Consider the following 18,970-nt stretch of genomic DNA (forward strand, 5'->3'; position numbering starts at 1 on the left):
AAAGGAAAGATCAGTTTCCATAGTTAGGGGAAAGATGAATATGTTTAAAGGTATAGTGATCCTGACAGTGTTGCATGTATGTAAATCGTGGGCTGTAAATTGAAAAGAAGTGAAGATGCTGAATGTATTGGAAACAAAAGTTATGAGGACAGTATGTTACTTTATATGGATTAGTTAGTTCAAAAATATTTTCAGTGAGAAGCGTGGTAGTAAGGCCTGATTGAGAGAGCAGACCACGGTATGCTGAAATATTTTAGACATATGGAATGGATGAGTAGAAAGAGACTGAGGATATATGTGTTGGAAGGAGATGGAGCAAGAGGGGAGAGGGGACTGATGTAGAGATGGAGGGATGAAGGAAAGATGGCTTTAGGGTATTTGGGATGAACATTTTTCTTTAATGAATACATATGGATTAACAGAGTTAAGATTACAGGCAAATAAGTATATTTTGCTCATTTTGATTGTTAGGAAACATTTTGCATAATTCATTAATTGATCTCTTCCAGTAAGTGTAGATTAATGATGTGTCATTGTGAATGTTTTCTATTGGACCACAGTTTTGCATATTTGGTTTTTAATATATTGCAATTTCTATGGTACAATTTTGTAAAATACTTTCTGATATGGAGATTAGATGTAATCTGTGGTATGTTAAGAGGGCCAGACTCCAGGGCCCAGTACCCTGTAGGGGCTCTGGATGAGGAATGAGAAAATCCAATTTTCCATACATTATCCCAAATCACAGTAGTTTTTGGGGAGGGGCTGAATATAAGAGAATCTAAGTGTCCTTAAATTGTCAAAATGCCTGATATCTTTTGAGGGCCCTGAAAATGAGAAGATCTGACCAACCTTAGAATATCCCAGGCCCAATAACCTGAAGGACCCTGAAAATGGGAGGATCCAGCTTTCCTCAAATTTTCTTATGGCCCAGTGGTATAGGGGCCCTGGAAATGCTGCCTACCTCCCATGGAAAGAGAAGAGCAATATAATTTTGGCCCTAAGACCCTTAGTTCCTTGATGTTCCACTGCATGTGTTGTAAGCAAAATATGTGTATGTAAGTAAAGTTTGAAGACTCCCATCAGTGAATAATATTATGGTGCTTTTATATTGCAGGATAGGTCAGCTGTGTTTAGATCATTTCGAGAAGCAGCCGCAGGTGTGTTAATGTGCACGGTGAGTTACATTTCACTTCATTTCTCATCCCTGTAAAGGGAGTTAGACATTGCTTTTAATTTGCATGTTTTCCTTTGCAGCAGTCAACAACATGATGTCAGTCTTGCATTATTGGGCTGATTGACTTGAAAATTTTGTAGCATGTAATGGTTCAGTACACCCAGACCATATTTGTGCTATTTTTCATTTAGGTCTTTCATGGGATTTTATGGGTTTGAAGGTCAAATGACCAACATGAGTCATCAGTTTACATCCCCTATTTCATTTGAACACTATCATCTCTTCCCAAGTGTTATGAGCAGATGTCTGTCACAGTTATAATTGCTTCCTGCATGGCAAGGGAAACTTTTGTTTTGGCACTTTCTTGTTCCTATTATTTCAGCCTTTTTGGTATATTTCTTTTTCATAAAATCAACAGCATAATGCAATTTATTTATACTTTGGACTGATTGACTTGAAACTTGGTGGGCATGAATCTATTTTCAGTATGTTCAGATACTGTATTAAATGTGGATATAGGTCTTTCAAAGGATTTTATGAGGTCAAAGGCAAAATATCTCAAAAGACATGAATAGATTTCATCATAGGTGTGCCCTCTCCTGACAAGAAAATGAGATTTGAGTGATGTAGGGAAGGTTACGCATTCTTTTCCTTTACTTGAATGTGACCACCACTACCCACTCCTGGCTGTGTAGGTGATAATGAACATGAAAGTGAGTGATCCTGGACATGGTATGTGATAAGGAATATGGTGTTGAGTGAGAGAACATGATTGGATGTGTTGATTATGGCAGAGATTGAACATGGATGGTAGTGAATATATGATGAATGATAATGAAAATTGTGGTAAGTGAACATGATGGTGAGTGGCAGCCAATAGGATGGTATTTGGTTAGGAGTATCATAGCGAGTGATTGATATCAATGAATGTAATTTCATGATGAATATGAAGATGTGATAATAAACATGGTGGTGGGTGATAGTGAGAATATTGTGATGAAAATTATGGTGAGATAGTGAGCATGATGATGAGTAAAGCATATATCATATTTGTGATATGACCATTTCTGGTTAAGGCTCAGCACAGGTACTTTACCACAAGTGTCATAGATGTTGGGGAGACAGTGGATGCTGATACATATATTGGCCATTTTAGTTTTTGTTCATACAGAATAATGTTAAAGAATCCAGACATCAGAAATCCAAAAATGTCAAAAATCCAGAAATTTCTAATGATCTTTAATTTTTGGGTTTTTTGTTCTGTTATTATTCAGTTCACAAATATTTATGGTAGCAAAGATGGTACGGGCAACTGAATGCCTGAATCAAGGTCATCTATTTAATGCTTTTTTTTCATACTTGATGCTGTGTTAGCAAGATAGCTTCAGGAACAAAGAAAGAAAGGCCATTTCCTTTCACATCCATTCTCTAGCTGTCTTGTGTAACATACTGAAACCAGAGCTCCATATCCACAACCAGGTCCGCAAGACCTTTCCTTGGTTTGCCCCAGACTCATCTCATGCTCTTGCTCAGTACATCGACAGCACATTGACCCCAGTATACTTAATCTTTCCCACTTGTTCTCTCCCATGCTCTTTTCCTGGTATGCCTTTCACCCTCCTGCTTGTTCAGGCCCCAAACGCTCAAAATAATTTTTGCTAATTCCTTCCATTCTAATTTGGTCTCCTGCTTCCTGGTCCCTCCACCTTTGATGCATATATCCTCTTTGTCAACCTTTCCTCACTCATCCTTTCTATATGTCCAAAGCATTTCAACACACCCTCTTCTGCTGTCTCAACCACACTCTTTTTTTATTACCACACATCTCTCTTACACTTTCAATACTTACTTGATCAAACCACCTCACACGACATATTGTCCTCACACATTTCATTTCCAACACATTCACCCTCTTCATTAAATCCCTGTCTATAGCCCATGCCTCACAACCATATGATATTGTTGGAACTAATTTCCCTTCAAACATACCAATTTTTCCTCTCTTGAGATGTCATTCTCTCTTTCCAAACATTCATCATCACTCCCAGAACCTTCGCCACTTCCCTTACCCTGTTACACACTTTCGTTTCCATGGTTCCATTTGCTACCAAGTCCACTCCCAGATATCTAAAACACTTCACTTCCTTGAATTTTTCTCCATTCAGATTTACATCCTTGGCAACTAACTTGTCCCTCAACTTTGGTAAGCCTAATAATATTCATCTTATTCACATTTACTCTCAACTTTCTCCCTTCACACACTTTTCCAAACTCAGTCACCAACTTTTGCAGTTTCTTACTTGAATCAGCCACCAGTGCTTTATTAGCAGCGAACAACAACTGACTCACTTCCCAGGCCCTCTCATCCCAACAGACTACATACTTGTCCAAATCTGGTGCCAGTTAGTCTTTTGAGGGTATATATTGTGTGTGTTGCTTTTGTGTTGATCAGAAGAGAATGCATGTATGTTTTTTATGTAATACCTAGAATGGTTGATGTTTTGTTCTGTTGGAGTGATTATCCATTCATGGCAACTGAAGGATGTAAGCTGAATCTATGTCTGGGGTTAGTGATTGAAGACATCTATGGATGTACAGACATTCTTTTCCTGTTGATCCATCACTTACAAACATTTAATGTAGTGCTGGATGTTTGGTTGCTACTGTGTCCTTAGGGTGTTATGACGTGATATATATTTTTTTTTTCTATTACACTTAGTCGCTGTTTCCCGCGTTAGCGAGGTAGTGCAAGGAAACAGATAAAAGAATGGCCCAGCCCACCCACATACACATGCATATACATAAATGCCCACACACACACACACACACACACATACATACATATACATTTTAATGTATACATGCATCTACATACACAGAAATATACATATATTCACATGTACATATTCATACTTGCTGCCTTCATCCATTCCTGTCGCCACTCCGCCACACATGAAATAGCACACACACACACACACACACCCCGCATGCATAAGGTAGCGTTAGGAAAAGACAACAAAGGCCGCATTTGTTCACACTTAGGTCTCTAGCCGTCATGTGGCTGCAGAAGCTGGTGACTGAGTTTGGTAAAGTGTGTGAAACAAGAAAGCTGAGGGTAAATGTGAATAAGAGCAAGGGTATTAGGTTCAGTAGGGTTGAGGGACAAGTCAATAAGGGACAAGTCAATAGAGTGGTAAGTTTGAATGGAGAAAAACTGGAGGAAGTGAAGTGGTGTAGATATCTGGGAGTGGATGTAGCAGTGGAAGGAACCATGGAAGCGAAAGCGAGTCTCATGGTGGGGGAGGGGGAGAATGTTCTGGGAGTGTTGAAGAATGTGTGGAAGGCGAGAACGTTATCTCGGAGAGCAAAAATGGGTATGTTTGAAAGAATAGTGGTGCCAACAATGTTAAATGGTTGCGAGGCATGGGTTATAGATAAGGCTGTGCGGAGGAGGGTGGATGTGTTGGAGATGAGATGTTTGAGGACAATATGTGGTGTGAGGTGGTTTGATCGAGTAAGTAATGAAAGGGTAAGAGAGATGTGTGGTAATAAAATGGATGTGGTTGAGAGAGCAGGAGAGGGTTTATTGAAATGGTTTGGTCACATGGAGAGAATGAGTGAGGAAAGATTGACAAAGAGGATGTATGTGTCAGAGGTGGAGGGAACAAGAAGTAGGAGACCAAATTGGAGGTGGAAGGATGGAGTGAAAAAGATTTTGAGCGATTGGAGCCTGAACATACAGGAGGGTGAAAGACGTGCAAGGAATAGAGTGAATTGGAACGATGCGGTATACCAGGGTGGACATGCTGTCAGTGCATTGAACCAGGGCATATGAAGTGTTTGGGGTAAACCATGGAAAGTTTTAAGGGGCCTGGATGTGGAAAGGGAGTTGTGGTTTCGGTGTATTACACATGACAGCTAGAGACTGAGTGTGAATGAATGTGGCCCTTATTGTCTTTTCCTAGTGCTACCTCGCTCACGCATGGAGGGGGATGCCATTTCATGTGTGGCAGGGTGGCTGTGGGAATGGATGAAGGCACCATGTATGAATATGTATTTGTTTATATTTAGTTATTTTGCTTTGTCGCTGTCTCCCACATTAGCGAGGTAGCACAAGGAAACAGACGAAAGAATGGCCCAACCCACCCACATACACAAGTATATACATACACGTCCACACACGCAAATATACATACCTATACATCTCAGTGTACACATATATATACACACACAGACATGTACATATATACACATGTACATAATTCATGCTGTCTGCCTTTATTTATTCCCATCGCCACCCCGCCACACATGGAATAACAACCCCCTCCCCCCACAGGTGTGCGAGGTAGCACTAGGAAAAGACAACAAAGGCCCATTCGTTCACACTCAGTCTCTAGCTATCATGTAATAATGCACCGAAACCACAGCTCCCTTTCCACATCGAGGCCCCACAGAACTTTCCATGGTTTACCCCAGACGCTTCCCATGCCGTGGTTCAATCCATTGACAGCACGTCGACCGTGGTATACCACATCGTTCCAATTCACTCTATTCCTTGCACGCCTTTCACCCTCCTGCATGTTCAGGCCCCGATCACTCAAAATCTTTTCACTCCATCTTTCCACCTCCAATTTGGTCTCCCACTTCTCCTCGTCCCCTCCACCTCTGACACATATATCCTCTTTGTCAATCTTTCCTCACTCATTCTCTCCATGTGACCAAACCATTTCAAAACACCCTCTTCTGCTCTCTCAACCACACTCTTTTTATTTCCACACATCTCTCTTACCCTTACATTACTTACTCGATCAAACCACCTCACACCACATATTGTCCTCAAACATCTCATTTCCAGCACATTCACCCTCCTGCGCACAACTCTATCCATAGCCCACGCCTCGCAACCATACAACATTGTTGGAACCACTATTTCTTCAAACATAGCCATTTTTGATTTCCGAGATAATGTTCTCGACTTCCACACATTCTTCAAGGCTCCCAGAATTTTCGCCCCTCCCCCACCCTATGATTCACTGCCGCTTCCATGGTTCCATCCGCTGCCAAATCCACTCCCAGATATCTAAAACAATTTACTTCCTCCAGTTTTGCTCCATTCAAACTTACCTCCCATATGACTTGACCCTCAACCCTATTGTACCTAATAACCTTGCTCTTATTCACATTTACTCTCAACTTTCTTCTTTCACACACTTTACCAAACTCAGTCACCAGCTTCTGCAGTTTCTCACATGAATCAGCCACCAGCGCTGTATCATCAGCGAACAACAACTGACTCACTTCCCAAGCTCTCTCATCCACAACAGACTGCATACTCGCCCCTCTCTCCAAAACTCTTGCATTTACCTTCCTAACAACCCCATCCATAAACAAATTAAACAACCATGGAGACATCACACACCCCTGCCGCAAACCTTCATTCACTGAGAACCAATGCCTTACATCCTCGATAAAAACTTTTCACTGCTTCTAACAACTTGCCTCCCACACTATATATTCTCAATACCTTCCACAGAGCATCTCTATCAACTCTATCATATGCCTTCTCCAGATCCATAAATGCTACATACAAATCCATTTGCTTTTCTAAGTATTTCTCACATACATTCTTCAAAGCAAACACATCCACACATCCTCTACCACTTCTGAGACCACACTGCTCTTCCCTTATCTGATGCTTTTTACATGCCTTCACCCTCTCAATCAATATCCTCCCATATAATTTACCAGGAATACTCAACAAACTTATACCTCTGTAATTTGAGCACTCACTCTTATCCCCTTTGCCTTTGTACAATGGCACTATGCACGCATTCCGCCAATCCTCAGGCACCTCACCATGAGTCATACATACATTAAATAACCTTACCAACCAGTCAACAATACAGTCACCCCCTTTTTTAATAAATTCCACTGCAATACCATCCAAACCTGCTGCCTTGCCGGCTTTCATCTTCCGCAAAGCTTTTACTACCTCTTCTCTGTTTACCAAATCATTTTCCCTAACCCTCTCACTTTGCACACCACCTCGACCAAAACACCCTATATCTTGCACTCTATCATCATACACATTCAACAAACCTTCAAAATACTCACTCCATCTCCCTCTCACATCACCACTACTTGTTATCACCTCCCCATTTGCGCCCTTCACTGAAGTTCCCATTTGCTCCCTTGTCTTACGCACTTTATTTACCTCCTTCCAGAACATCTTTTTATTCTCCCTAAAATTTAATGATACTCTCTCACCCCAACTCTCATTTGCCCTTTTTTTCACCTCTTGCACCTTTCTCTTGACCTCCTGTCTCTTACTTTTATACATCTCCCACTCAATTGCATTTTTTCCCTGCAAAAATCGTCCAAATGCCTCTCTCTTCTCTTTCACTAATACTCTTACTAAATATATATATATATATATATATATATATATATATATATATATATATATATTTTTTTTCTTTCTTTTAAACTATTCGCCATTTCCCGCATTAGCGAGGTAGCGTTAAGAACAGAGGACTGGGCCTTTTTTGGAATATCCTCACCTGGCCCCCTCTGATCTTCTTTTGGAAAATAAAAAAAAACGAGAGGGGAGGATTTCCAGCCCCCCTGCTCCCTCCCCTTTTAGTCGCCTTCTACGACACGCAGGGAATACATGGGAAGTATTCTTAATCCCCTATCCCCAGGGATAATATATATATATATATTATTTTATATTTTATTATACTTTGTCGCTGTCTCCCGCGTTTGCGAGGTAGCGCAAGGAAACAGACGAAAGAAATGGCACAACCCCCCCCCCATACACATGTATATACATACGTCCACACACGCAAATATACATACCTACACAGCTTTCCATGGTTTACCCCAGACTCTTCACATGCCTTGATTCAATCCACTGACAGCACTTCAACCCCAGTATACCACATCGCTCCAATTCACTCTATTCCTTGCCCTCCTTTCACCCTCCTGCATGTTCAGGCCCCGATCACACAAAATCTTTTTCACTCCATCTTTCCACCTCCAATTTGGTCTCCCTCTTCTCCTCGTTCCCTCCACCTCCGACACATATATCCTCTTGGTCAATCTTTCCTCACTCATTCTCTCCATGTGCCCAAACCACTTCAAAACACCCTCTTCTGCTCTCTCAACCACGCTCTTTTTATTTCCACACATCTCTCTTACCCTTACGTTACTCACTCGATCAAACCACCTCACACCACACATTGTCCTCAAACATCTCATTTCCAGCACATCCATCCTCCTGCACACAACTCTATCCATAGCCCACGACTCGCAACCATACAACATTGTTGGAACCACTATTCCTTCAAACATACCCATTTTTGCTTTCCGAGATAATGTTCTCGACTTCCACACATTCTGCAAGGCCCCCAGAATTTTCGCCCCCTCCCCCACCCTATGATCCACTTCCGCTTCCATGGTTCCATCCGCTGCCAGATCCACTCCCAGATATCTAAAACACTTCACTTCCTCCAGTTTTTCTCCATTCAAACTCACCTCCCAATTGACTTGACCCTCAACCCTACTGTACCTAATAACCTTGCTCTTATTCACATTTACTCTTAACTTTCTTCTTCCACACACTTTACCAAACTCAGTCACCAGCTTCTGCAGTTTCTCACATGAATCAGCCACCAGCGCTGTATCATCAGCGAACAACAACTGACTCACTTCCCAAGCTCTCTCATCCCCAACTGACTTCATACTTGCCCCTCTTTCCAAAACTCTTGCATTTACCTCCCTAACAACCCCATCTATAAACAAATTAAACAACCATGGAGACATCACACACCCCTGCCGCAAACCTACATTCACTGAGAACCAATCACTTTCCTCTCTTCCTACACGTACACATGCCTTACATCCTCGATAAAAACTTTTCACTGCTTCTAACAACTTGCCTCCCACACCATATATTCTTAATACCTTCCACAGAGCATCTCTATCAACTCCATCATATGCCTTCTCCAGATCCATAAATGCTACATACTAATCCATTTGCTTTTCTAAGTATTTCTCACATACATTCTTCAAAGCAAACACCTGATCTACACATCCTCTACCACTTCTGAAACCACACTGCTCTTCCCCAATCTGATGCTCTGTACATGCCTTCACCCTCTCAATCAATACCCTCCCATATAATTTACCAGGAATACTCAACAAACTTATACCTCTGTAATTTGAGCACTCACTCTTATCCCCTTTGCCTTTGTACAATGGCACTATGCACGCATTCCGCCAATCCTCAGGCACCTCACCATGAGTCATACATACATTAAATAACCTTACCAACCAGTCAACAATACAGTCACCCCCTTTTTTAATGAATTCCACTGCAATACCATCCAAACCTGCTGCCTTGCCGGCTTTCATCTTCCGCAAAGCTTTCACTGCCTCTTCTCTTTTTACCAAATCATTTTCCCTAACCCTCTCACTTTGCACACCACCTCGACCAAAACACCCTATATCTGCCACTCTATCATCAAACACATTCAACAAACCTTCAAAATACTCACTCCATCTCCTTCTCACATCACCACTACTTGTTATCACCTCCCCATTTGCGCCCTTCACTGAAGTTCCCATTTGCCCATATATATATATATATATATATATATATATATATATATATATATATATATTTTTTTTTTTTTTTTTTGCCGCTGTCTCCCACGTTTGCGAGGTAGCGCAAAGGAAACAGACGAAAGAAATGGCCCAACCCACCCCCATACACATGTATATACATACGCCCACACACGCAAATATACATACCTACACAGCTTTCCATGGTTTACCCCAGACGCTTCACATGCCCTGATTCAATCCACTGACAGCACGTCAACCCCGGTATACCACATCGATCCAATTCACTCTATTCCTTGCCCTCCTTTCACCCTCTTGCATGTTCAGGCCCCAATCACACAAAATCTTTTTCACTCCATCTTTCCACCTCCAATTTGGTCTCCCACTTCTCCTCGTTCCCTCCACTCCGACACATATATCCTCTTGGTCAATCTTTCCTCACTCATTCTCTCCATGTGCCCAAACCATTTCAAAATATATATATATATATATATATATATATATATATATATATATATATATATATATATATATATATATATCATACAAAGCTCCTGGCTTTTGGAGCTTTGTATGTTCTATGAAGGTGCGCGTTCATATACACTTTATTTGTATATATATATATATATATATATATATATATATATATATATATATATATATATATATATATATATAGTATCATATGCTGGCAAGAGAGATGAAATTGAAAATATGAAGTATAGAGGTATAAATCGGTCAGACATACCAGTCAAGCTATTTGGATGAATGTTTCTTGAGAGGATGGCTGCGTGCACAGTCAGATTGGGGAGGATCAATGTGGCTTCATGAGTGGTAGATCTGTGGATCAGGTGTTTTCTTTGAAGACTTTGCTTGAGAAATACATAGAGACTGAAGAGATTTTGTGTAGCATTTATAGACCTAAAGAAAGTGTGTGATATTGTTGATAGAGTGGTTTGTGGAAGTTCTTGTGAATATACATATGGTGTGGGAGGAAAGCTATTAGAAGTTGTGAGGAGTTTTTATTAAGAGAGTAAGGCATGTGTGTAAGAATTAAAAAATAAGAGGATGAGTGGTTCGAGGTGAATGTAAGTCTGTGGCAGGGGTGTGTGATGATTGTCCAATCTGTTTATTTATACGGTGTTGAGGGAGGCGTTGGTTCTAGAGAGAGGTGGGTCTGCATTTTGTTAGGGTAAGAGGGTCATGGGAAGTAAGTCAGTTGCTGTTTGCTGATTGTTGTGGCTTTGGTGGCAGATTTGAGTTTGAAACTGCAGAACCTAGTTCCTGGGTCAGGGAGAGTAAGTGATAGGAGATTGTTGAGAATTAATATGAATAAAAGTAATGTTATTAAGTTTAGCAGGGAAGAGAGACACATTGATTGGAGTGTGAATTTGAATGGAGAGAACCTGGAGGAAGTGGAGTGTTTTAGAGACTTAGGAGTGGACATGGCAGCAGATGCGACCATGGCAAATGAAGTTGGCATTAGGGTGGTTGAGGGGGCTAAGGCCTTGGATACACTGGGGAATATATAGAAAGAGAGGTCACTTTCTGTGAGACAAATATGGATATGATTGATGGTGTAGTAGTCTTTACAGTATTTTATGGTTGAGGTATGTAGGCCCTAAATGAAAAAGTACAAAATAGACGGGATGTGTTGGAAATGAAATGTTTGAGTATGTTATGTGAAGAGGGTTGATTGAATAAGAAATAATGGGATGAGAGATAGTTTTGTGGCTTACTTAGGTAATGGATAATTTGCATTAAAAATGCTCTCAGTTTATATCTCAAGAATTTCAAGATGTATACACCTTTTTATTAGAATACAGGTAACTGCTTTTTGGATGCAAATATACACCATACTATCATAAGTCAGTTTTCAGAGGAAGGTTACTATGAATATTGGACTCCACAGTCAATTGGATTATAGACCTTAGAGCTGGTATCTATATCTCAAATTTACTGGAAAACACTATTAGTGTTTTATGTATTGTATTGTATATTATACAAGGTACAGGTTCATTTTCTTTGTATTAGCTACATTTATTTTTCCCTTAAAAAAACAATGTGTACATCATTGTTTTTCTCCTAGGATGTAGCATCAAGGGGTTTAGATATGCCAAAGGTTCGATGGATTGTGCAGTTCAGTGCCGCTTGTACTGCTGCTGATTATGTTCATCGAGTTGGTCGCACTGCTCGTGTCAATGCTGCAGGATCAGCCATAGTTTTTCTTGCACCTGCTGAAGCACCATATATACAGATGCTGGAGCAGCACAAAATAACGTAAGTGAAAAAATTGATTTCTGTGTGTTAAGGTTAGGGAAGAAGGGATACTGCCCATGTATTTCCTACATGATGAAGGTGACGACCAAAAGGGGTTGACATTGTGGGCTAGAAACCCTCCTTTCTTGTATTTCACTTTCTAAAGGTGGGAACAGAAGAAGGAGCCAAGCGAGGGATGCTCCTCAAAAGCTCAGGCTGGGGTGTCTTGATGTGCATTGTTGTAACCAGACTGTGAAGAAAGAAGAAATAAGTAGTTGATTTGGGGACGGGACCTAGATGTTCTGGTTCTGAATGCAACTTAACTCAAGGGGAAGGGACTGTTCAAAGGGTAAAGTTTAGGTTTGCAGGGAGGGCAGAAGTAAAGGAATTGGGACGCTGTTACTCAAGGAGGAGCTGTGGGAATGTATTAAAGAATTTGGGGAAGTGAGTTCTAGACTGATGAGGGTAAGAATGAAAAGGATTACAAGAGATAGATGATTGACAATGCACTTATAGTGGGGAAAATGAGTTCAGTCTTTAGGAAGGAACTGAGTAAGTGTATCAGCAGTTCTGATACAAAGGATTGGGTATTAGTGGTGGGAGATCTTAATGCAAGAGTGGATGACATTGCAGTTGAAGTTATAACTAGGGGGCTTGGGGTACCTGTATAAATGAAAATGGTGAACAGCTTGTGAAATTGTGCTGAAAAAGTAAAGGTGACTCGGAATGCCTGGGTTTAGGAAAGGTGCATACATAAGTATGTGAGGTTGAGTGGGATTGGGATTCAGCAGACAACACTAGATTATGTCCTAATTGATAGGTATGCAAAGGAGAGACTTTTGGGTGTGAATATGCTGAAATGGACAGCTGATGGTATGTCTTGTCACTTATTGATGGAAGTGAATGTGAATGTTTTCAGTAGCTTTAGGAAAAGAGGAAATGACAAGGGTGGGAAGATTACATAGTGAAAGCCTTATTGGTTATCTGAAAGAGGGGAATGGGATTCTGATTTCATAAGAAAGTGAGAGTTGAGTAGAGTAACAATGACTTTGGAGATAATGTAAGTGAAAGTGATAGGGCTGTGGTAAAATGGGTTAGAGTGGTCTCCTTTGGTAGGGATGGGCCAAACCAAAGTATGCTATAAAGAAGGAAGGGTTGTGATTTTAGAGAGATACAGAATAGGGAAGCAAGGACTGGCTCTAACTTTGATGCGTGCTTTTTTGAAATGTGTAGAGGCATGCCATTTACCATAGACAATCCTTTTTTATTTTTTGTAGATACTGTTCTTAAAAGGTTATTGAAATTGATAACCATATTGTTTCTCTGTTAATCATCCTTCTTTTATGCTTGTTTGCTGTTTCCTGCATTTGGGAGGTAGCACCAGGAACAGATGAAAAATTAGTCTCATTCACTCGCACTCACTCTCTAACTGTTATGCGTAATGCACTGAAACCACATTCCCCTGTCCACAACCAGACCTTACAGACCTCTTCATATGCTGTGGTTCAGAGGTATTCCCCTGTCCACAACCAGACCTTACAGACCTCTTCATATGCTGTGGTTCAGAGGTAATATACATAACTTTTTCTAAACACTTAGATACCTAGATATCTAGATAGATTAAAAAAGGGGGTGACTGTATTGTTGACTGGTTGGTAAGGTTGTTTAATGTATGTATGACTCATGGTGAGGTGCCTGAGGATTGGTGGAATGCTTGCATAGTGCCATTGTACAAAGGCAAAGGGGATAAAAGTGAGTGCTCAAATTACAGAGGTATAAGTTTGTTGAGTTTTCCTGGTAAATTATATGGGAGGGTATTGATTGAGAGGGTGAAGGCATGTACAGAGCATCAGATTGGGGAAGAGCAGTGTGGTTTCAGAAGTGGTAGAGGATGTGTGGATCAGGTGTTTGCTTTGAAGAATGTATGTGAGAAATACTTAGAAAGGCAAATGGATTTGTATGTAACATTTATGGATCTGGAGAAGGCATATGATAGAGTTGATATAGATGCTCTGTGGAAGGTATTAAGAATATATGGTGTGGGAGGCAAGTTGTTAGAAGCAGTGAGAAATTTTTATTGAGGATGTAAGGCATGTGTACGTGTGGGAAGAGAGGAAAGTGATTGGTTCTCAGTGAATGTTGGTTTGCGGCAAGGGTGCGTGATGTCTCCATGGTTGTTTAATTTGTTTATGGATGGGGTTGTTAGGGAGGTAAATGCAAGTTTTGGAAAGAGGGGCAAGTATGAAGTCTGTTGTGGGTGAGAGAGCTTGGGAAGTGAGTCAGTTGTTGTTTGCTGGATACAGTGCTGGTGGCTGATTCAGGTGAGAAACTGCAGAAGCTGGTGACTGAGTTTGGTGGTGTGTGAAAGAAGAAAGCTGAGAGTAAATGTGAATAAGAGCAAGGTTATTAGGTACAGTAGGGTTGAGGGATAAGTCAATTGGGAGGTGAGTTTGAATGGAGAAAAACTGGAGGAAGTGAAGTGTTTTAGATATCTGGGAGTGGATTTGGCAGTGGATGGAACCATGGAAGAGGAAGTGAATCATAGGGTGGGGGAGGGGGCGAAAGTTGTTCTGCGAGCGTTGAAAAATGTGTGGAAGTCAAGAACGTTATCTTGGAAATCAAAAATGGGTATGTTTGAAGGAATAGTGGTTCCAATAATGTTTTATGGTTGCGAGGCATAGGCTATGGATAGAGTTGTGCACAGGAGGGTGGATGTGCTGGAAATGAGATGTTTGAGGAAAATATGTGGTGTGAGGTGGTTTAATGTGAGTAATGAAAAGGTAAGATAGATGTGTGGTAATAGAAAGAGTGTGGTTGAGAGAGCAGTCTTAAGAGGGTGTTTTGAAGTGGTTTGGTCATATGGAGAGAATGAGTGAGGAAAGATTGACAAAGAGGATATATGTGTCAGAAATGGAGGGAATGAGGAGAAGTGGAAAGATGGAGTGAAAGAGATTTTGAGTGATCCGGGCCTGAACATGCAGGAGGGTGAAAGGCGTGCAAGGAATAGAGTGAATTGGAACGATGTGGTATACTGGGGTCGATGTGCTGTAACTGGATTAAACCAGGGCATGTGGAGCATCTGGGGTAAACCATGGAAAGTTTTGCGGGGCCTGGATGTGGAAAGGGAGCTGTGGTTTCGGTGCATTATATGTGACAGCTAGAGACTGAGTGTGAACGAATGGGGCCTTTGTTGTCTTTTCCTAGTGCTACCTCGCACACATGCGGGGGGAGGTGGTTGTCATTTCATGTGTGGCGGGGTGGTGACGGGAATGAATAAGGGCAGCAAGTATGAATTATGTACATGTGTATATATGTATGTGTCTGTGTGTGTATATATATGTATACATTTAGATGTATAGGTACGTGTATGTGTGTGTGTGGATGTGGATGTATATACATGTGTACGTGGGTGGGTTGGGCCATTCTTTCATCTGTTTCCTTGCGCTACCTCGCTAATGCAGGAGACAGCAACAAAGTATGATAAAATAAAATGAATAAAATAAAATAAATCAACATGCTTTCTTATACTAAAATGTACATCATTTTCCATTTTTTATCACAGAATCTACATGAAAACATGTCTATGGAGTGCAAAACAAATCAATCACTTTTTGCTAAAACTATATGGCAACTACCCATGTCATGAAGCATCTGAATATTTAGTAAAGCTGTCTAGAGCTAAACTTTGTTCAGCCAGGAGGAGTGTTTGGGCATGTTTGACTCTTTAAGCAAAATTCTCTCACCTCTGTTTGATGAATGACAACAGAAAATTTTTATTCCTATCCTGTACTGTGAAAAATGTCAAAGTATATTACATCAATTACAGTACAGTATTCATTTCTGAGTCAACAAGTTTTATGTCTAATTGTGAATTTCCTTGAGGGAGTTTCCAATAGGAACAAGCATCAGAGATACAAAAATATAAAATTTAACACATTCATGCCAAGAGCAAATGTAGTTTGTAAACTAAAATAATCAATTTCACCATGTTCTAACGAAACATTTTCATTCCATGAGGTAACAATAAAACTGGGATGACCTACATTCTAGCCTTAATTAAATATATGGCAAATTTTCTACTTAAAACAAGGCAACTGAAACAATGTAGGCTTAGTGAATACATATTGTTGGTTCTCTTATGTAAACAGTCTAATAAAGATGGGAAACCTTACCAAAGAAAAAGATGTCAGATTCTAAGTTTTAGGATTCAGTTCCTCTGAAAAATATCGGAAGATGTTTTACTGGTTAGAATTTTAGAAATAAGCACTTCACACAGTCTAAAATGTAAATAATATGTATATATTTATTTATTATACTTTGTCGCTGTCTCCCGTGTTAGTGAAGTAGCACTAGGAAATAGACGAAAGAATTGCCCAACCCACCCACATACACATGTATATACATACACGTCCACACACTCACATATACATACCTATACATCTCAACGTATACATATATATACACACCCAAACATATACACATATTATTTTTTTTTATTTGCTTTGTCGCTGTCTCCCGCGTTTGCAAGATAGCGCAAGGAAAGAGACGAAAGAAATGGCCCAACCCACCCCCATACACATGTATATACATACACATCCACTCACGCAAATATACATACCCATACATCTCAATGTACACATATATATACACACACAGACACATACATATATACACATGCACACAGTTCACACTGTCTGCCTTTATTCATTCCCATCGCCACCTCGCCACACATGGAATAACATCCCCCTCCCTCCTCATGTGTGCGAGGTAGCACTAGGAAAAGACAACAAAGGCCCCATTCATTCACACTCAGTCTCTAGCTGTCGTGCAATAATGCCCGAAACCACAGCTCCCTTTCCACATCGAGGCCCCACACAACTTTCCATGGTTTACCCCAGATGCTTCCCATGCCCTGATTCAATCCATTGATAGCACATCGACCCCGGTATACCACATCGATCCAATTCACTCTATTCCTTACCCGCCTTTCATCCTCCTGCATGTTCAGGCCCTGATCACTCAAAATCTTTTTCACTCCATCTTTCCACTTCCAATTTGGTCTCCCACTTCTCCTCGTTCCCTCCACCTCCAACACCTATATCCTCTTGGTTAATCTTTCCTCACTCATTCTCTCCATATGCCCAAACCATTTCAAAACACTCTTTTCTGCTCTCTCAACCACGCTCTTTTTATTTCCTCACATCTCTCTTACCCTTACATTACTTACTTGATCAAACCACCTCACAACACATATTGTCCTCAAACACCTCATTTCCAGTACATCCACCCTCCTGCACACAGCTCTATCCATAGCCCACGCCTCGCAACCATACAACATTGTTGGAACCACTATTCCTTCAAACATAGCCATTTTTGCTTTCAGAGATAATGTTCTCGACTTCCACACATTCTTCAAGGCTCCCAGGATTTTCGCCCCCTCCCCCACCCTATGATTCACTTCCGCTTCCATGGTTCCATCCGCTGCCAGATCCACTCCCAGATATCTAAAACACTTTACTTCCTCCAGTTTTTCTCCATTCAAACTTACCTCCCAATTGACTTGACCCTCAACCCTACTGTACCTAATAACCTTGCTCTTATTCACATTTACTCTTAACTTTCTTCTTTCACACACTTTACCAAACTCAGTCACCAGCTTCTGCAGTTTCTCACATGAATCAGCCACCAGTGCTGTAATCATCAGCAAACAACAACTGACTCACTTCCCAAGCTCTCTCATCCCCAACAGACTGTATACTTGCCCCCCTTTCCAAAACCCTTTCCTTTTACCATCCTAATCACCCCATCCATAAAAAAGTTAAACAACCATGGAGACATCACAAACCCTTGCCCCAGACTGACCTTCACTGGGAGCCAGTCACTCTTCTCTTTTCTTACTTATACACATGCCTGACACCCATAATAAAAGATTCTCACTGCTTCTAGCAGGGTACCTTCCACACCATATACTCTTAAAACCTGTCACAAAGCATCTATATCAACCGTATCCTATGCCTTCTCCCGATCCACAAATGCCACATACAAATCCATCTATTTTTCTAAGTATTTCTTACACAAACTCTTCAGAGCAAACACCTGATCCACACATCCTCTACCACTTCTGGAACCACACTGCTTTAACGAGTTAGATGTTTGTACCTGCTTTCACCAACTCAATCAATACCCTCCCATTCCTGGAAAATTGTATTTTCCAGGAATGCTTAACAAACATCCCTCTGTAGTTTGAACACTCACCTCTATCCCCTTTGCCTTTGCACAGTGGCACTAGACATGCATTTTGCCAATCCTCAGGCACTTCACCATGATCCATACATATGTTGAATATCCTTACTAACCAATCAACAACACAGTCACCCCCTTACTTAATATATTCAACTGGAATACCATCCATACCCGCCACCTTGCTGGATTTCATCATCCGCAAGGCTTTCATCACCTCTTCTCTCTTCACCAAACCACTCTCCCTGACTCTCGTTTCACACACCACCCCGACCAAAACCCTTATTTCTATCACTCTATTGTCACACACATTCAATAAACCTTCAAAATACTCCATCTCCTCCTCACTTCATCACTACCTGTTATCTTTTTCCCCCTTTCCCCCTTCACTGATGTTCCCATTGTCTTGTGCAAGTCATTTACCTCCTGCCAAAACATCTTTTTATTCTCTCTAAAATTTAATGATACTCTCATACCCCAACTTTCATTTGCCTTGTTTTTAACCCTTGCACTTTCATCTGGACCTCCTGGTGCTTTCTCTAATACATCTCCCAGTCATTTGCTCTCTGTCCTTGCAACTGTAGACTATGAACCATATAGATAGCTGCTGCTTTTGAAAATCAGCACTTTCTTGACATATACAACTTAATGTGACAGGTATTTAAATTT

At 40.8% G+C, this 18,970-nt stretch overlaps 1 protein-coding gene across 2 annotated transcripts in view; it reads left to right on the top strand.

The window, feature by feature from the left end:
• Positions 1-18,970, top strand: part of LOC139752852 (ATP-dependent DNA helicase DDX31-like) — a 185,736-nt gene that overhangs the window by 87,146 nt on the left and 79,620 nt on the right. For both annotated transcript variants that reach the window (XM_071668819.1, XM_071668820.1), the window contains exons 10-11: positions 1,118-1,177; positions 11,892-12,082. In XM_071668819.1, coding sequence (XP_071524920.1) covers positions 1,118-1,177; positions 11,892-12,082 — 251 coding nt within the window. The remainder of the gene's footprint in view (positions 1-1,117; positions 1,178-11,891; positions 12,083-18,970) is intronic.

This window comes from Panulirus ornatus, chromosome 13, assembly GCF_036320965.1.
Source record: "Panulirus ornatus isolate Po-2019 chromosome 13, ASM3632096v1, whole genome shotgun sequence".
Classification (NCBI taxonomy): domain Eukaryota; kingdom Metazoa; phylum Arthropoda; class Malacostraca; order Decapoda; family Palinuridae; genus Panulirus; species Panulirus ornatus.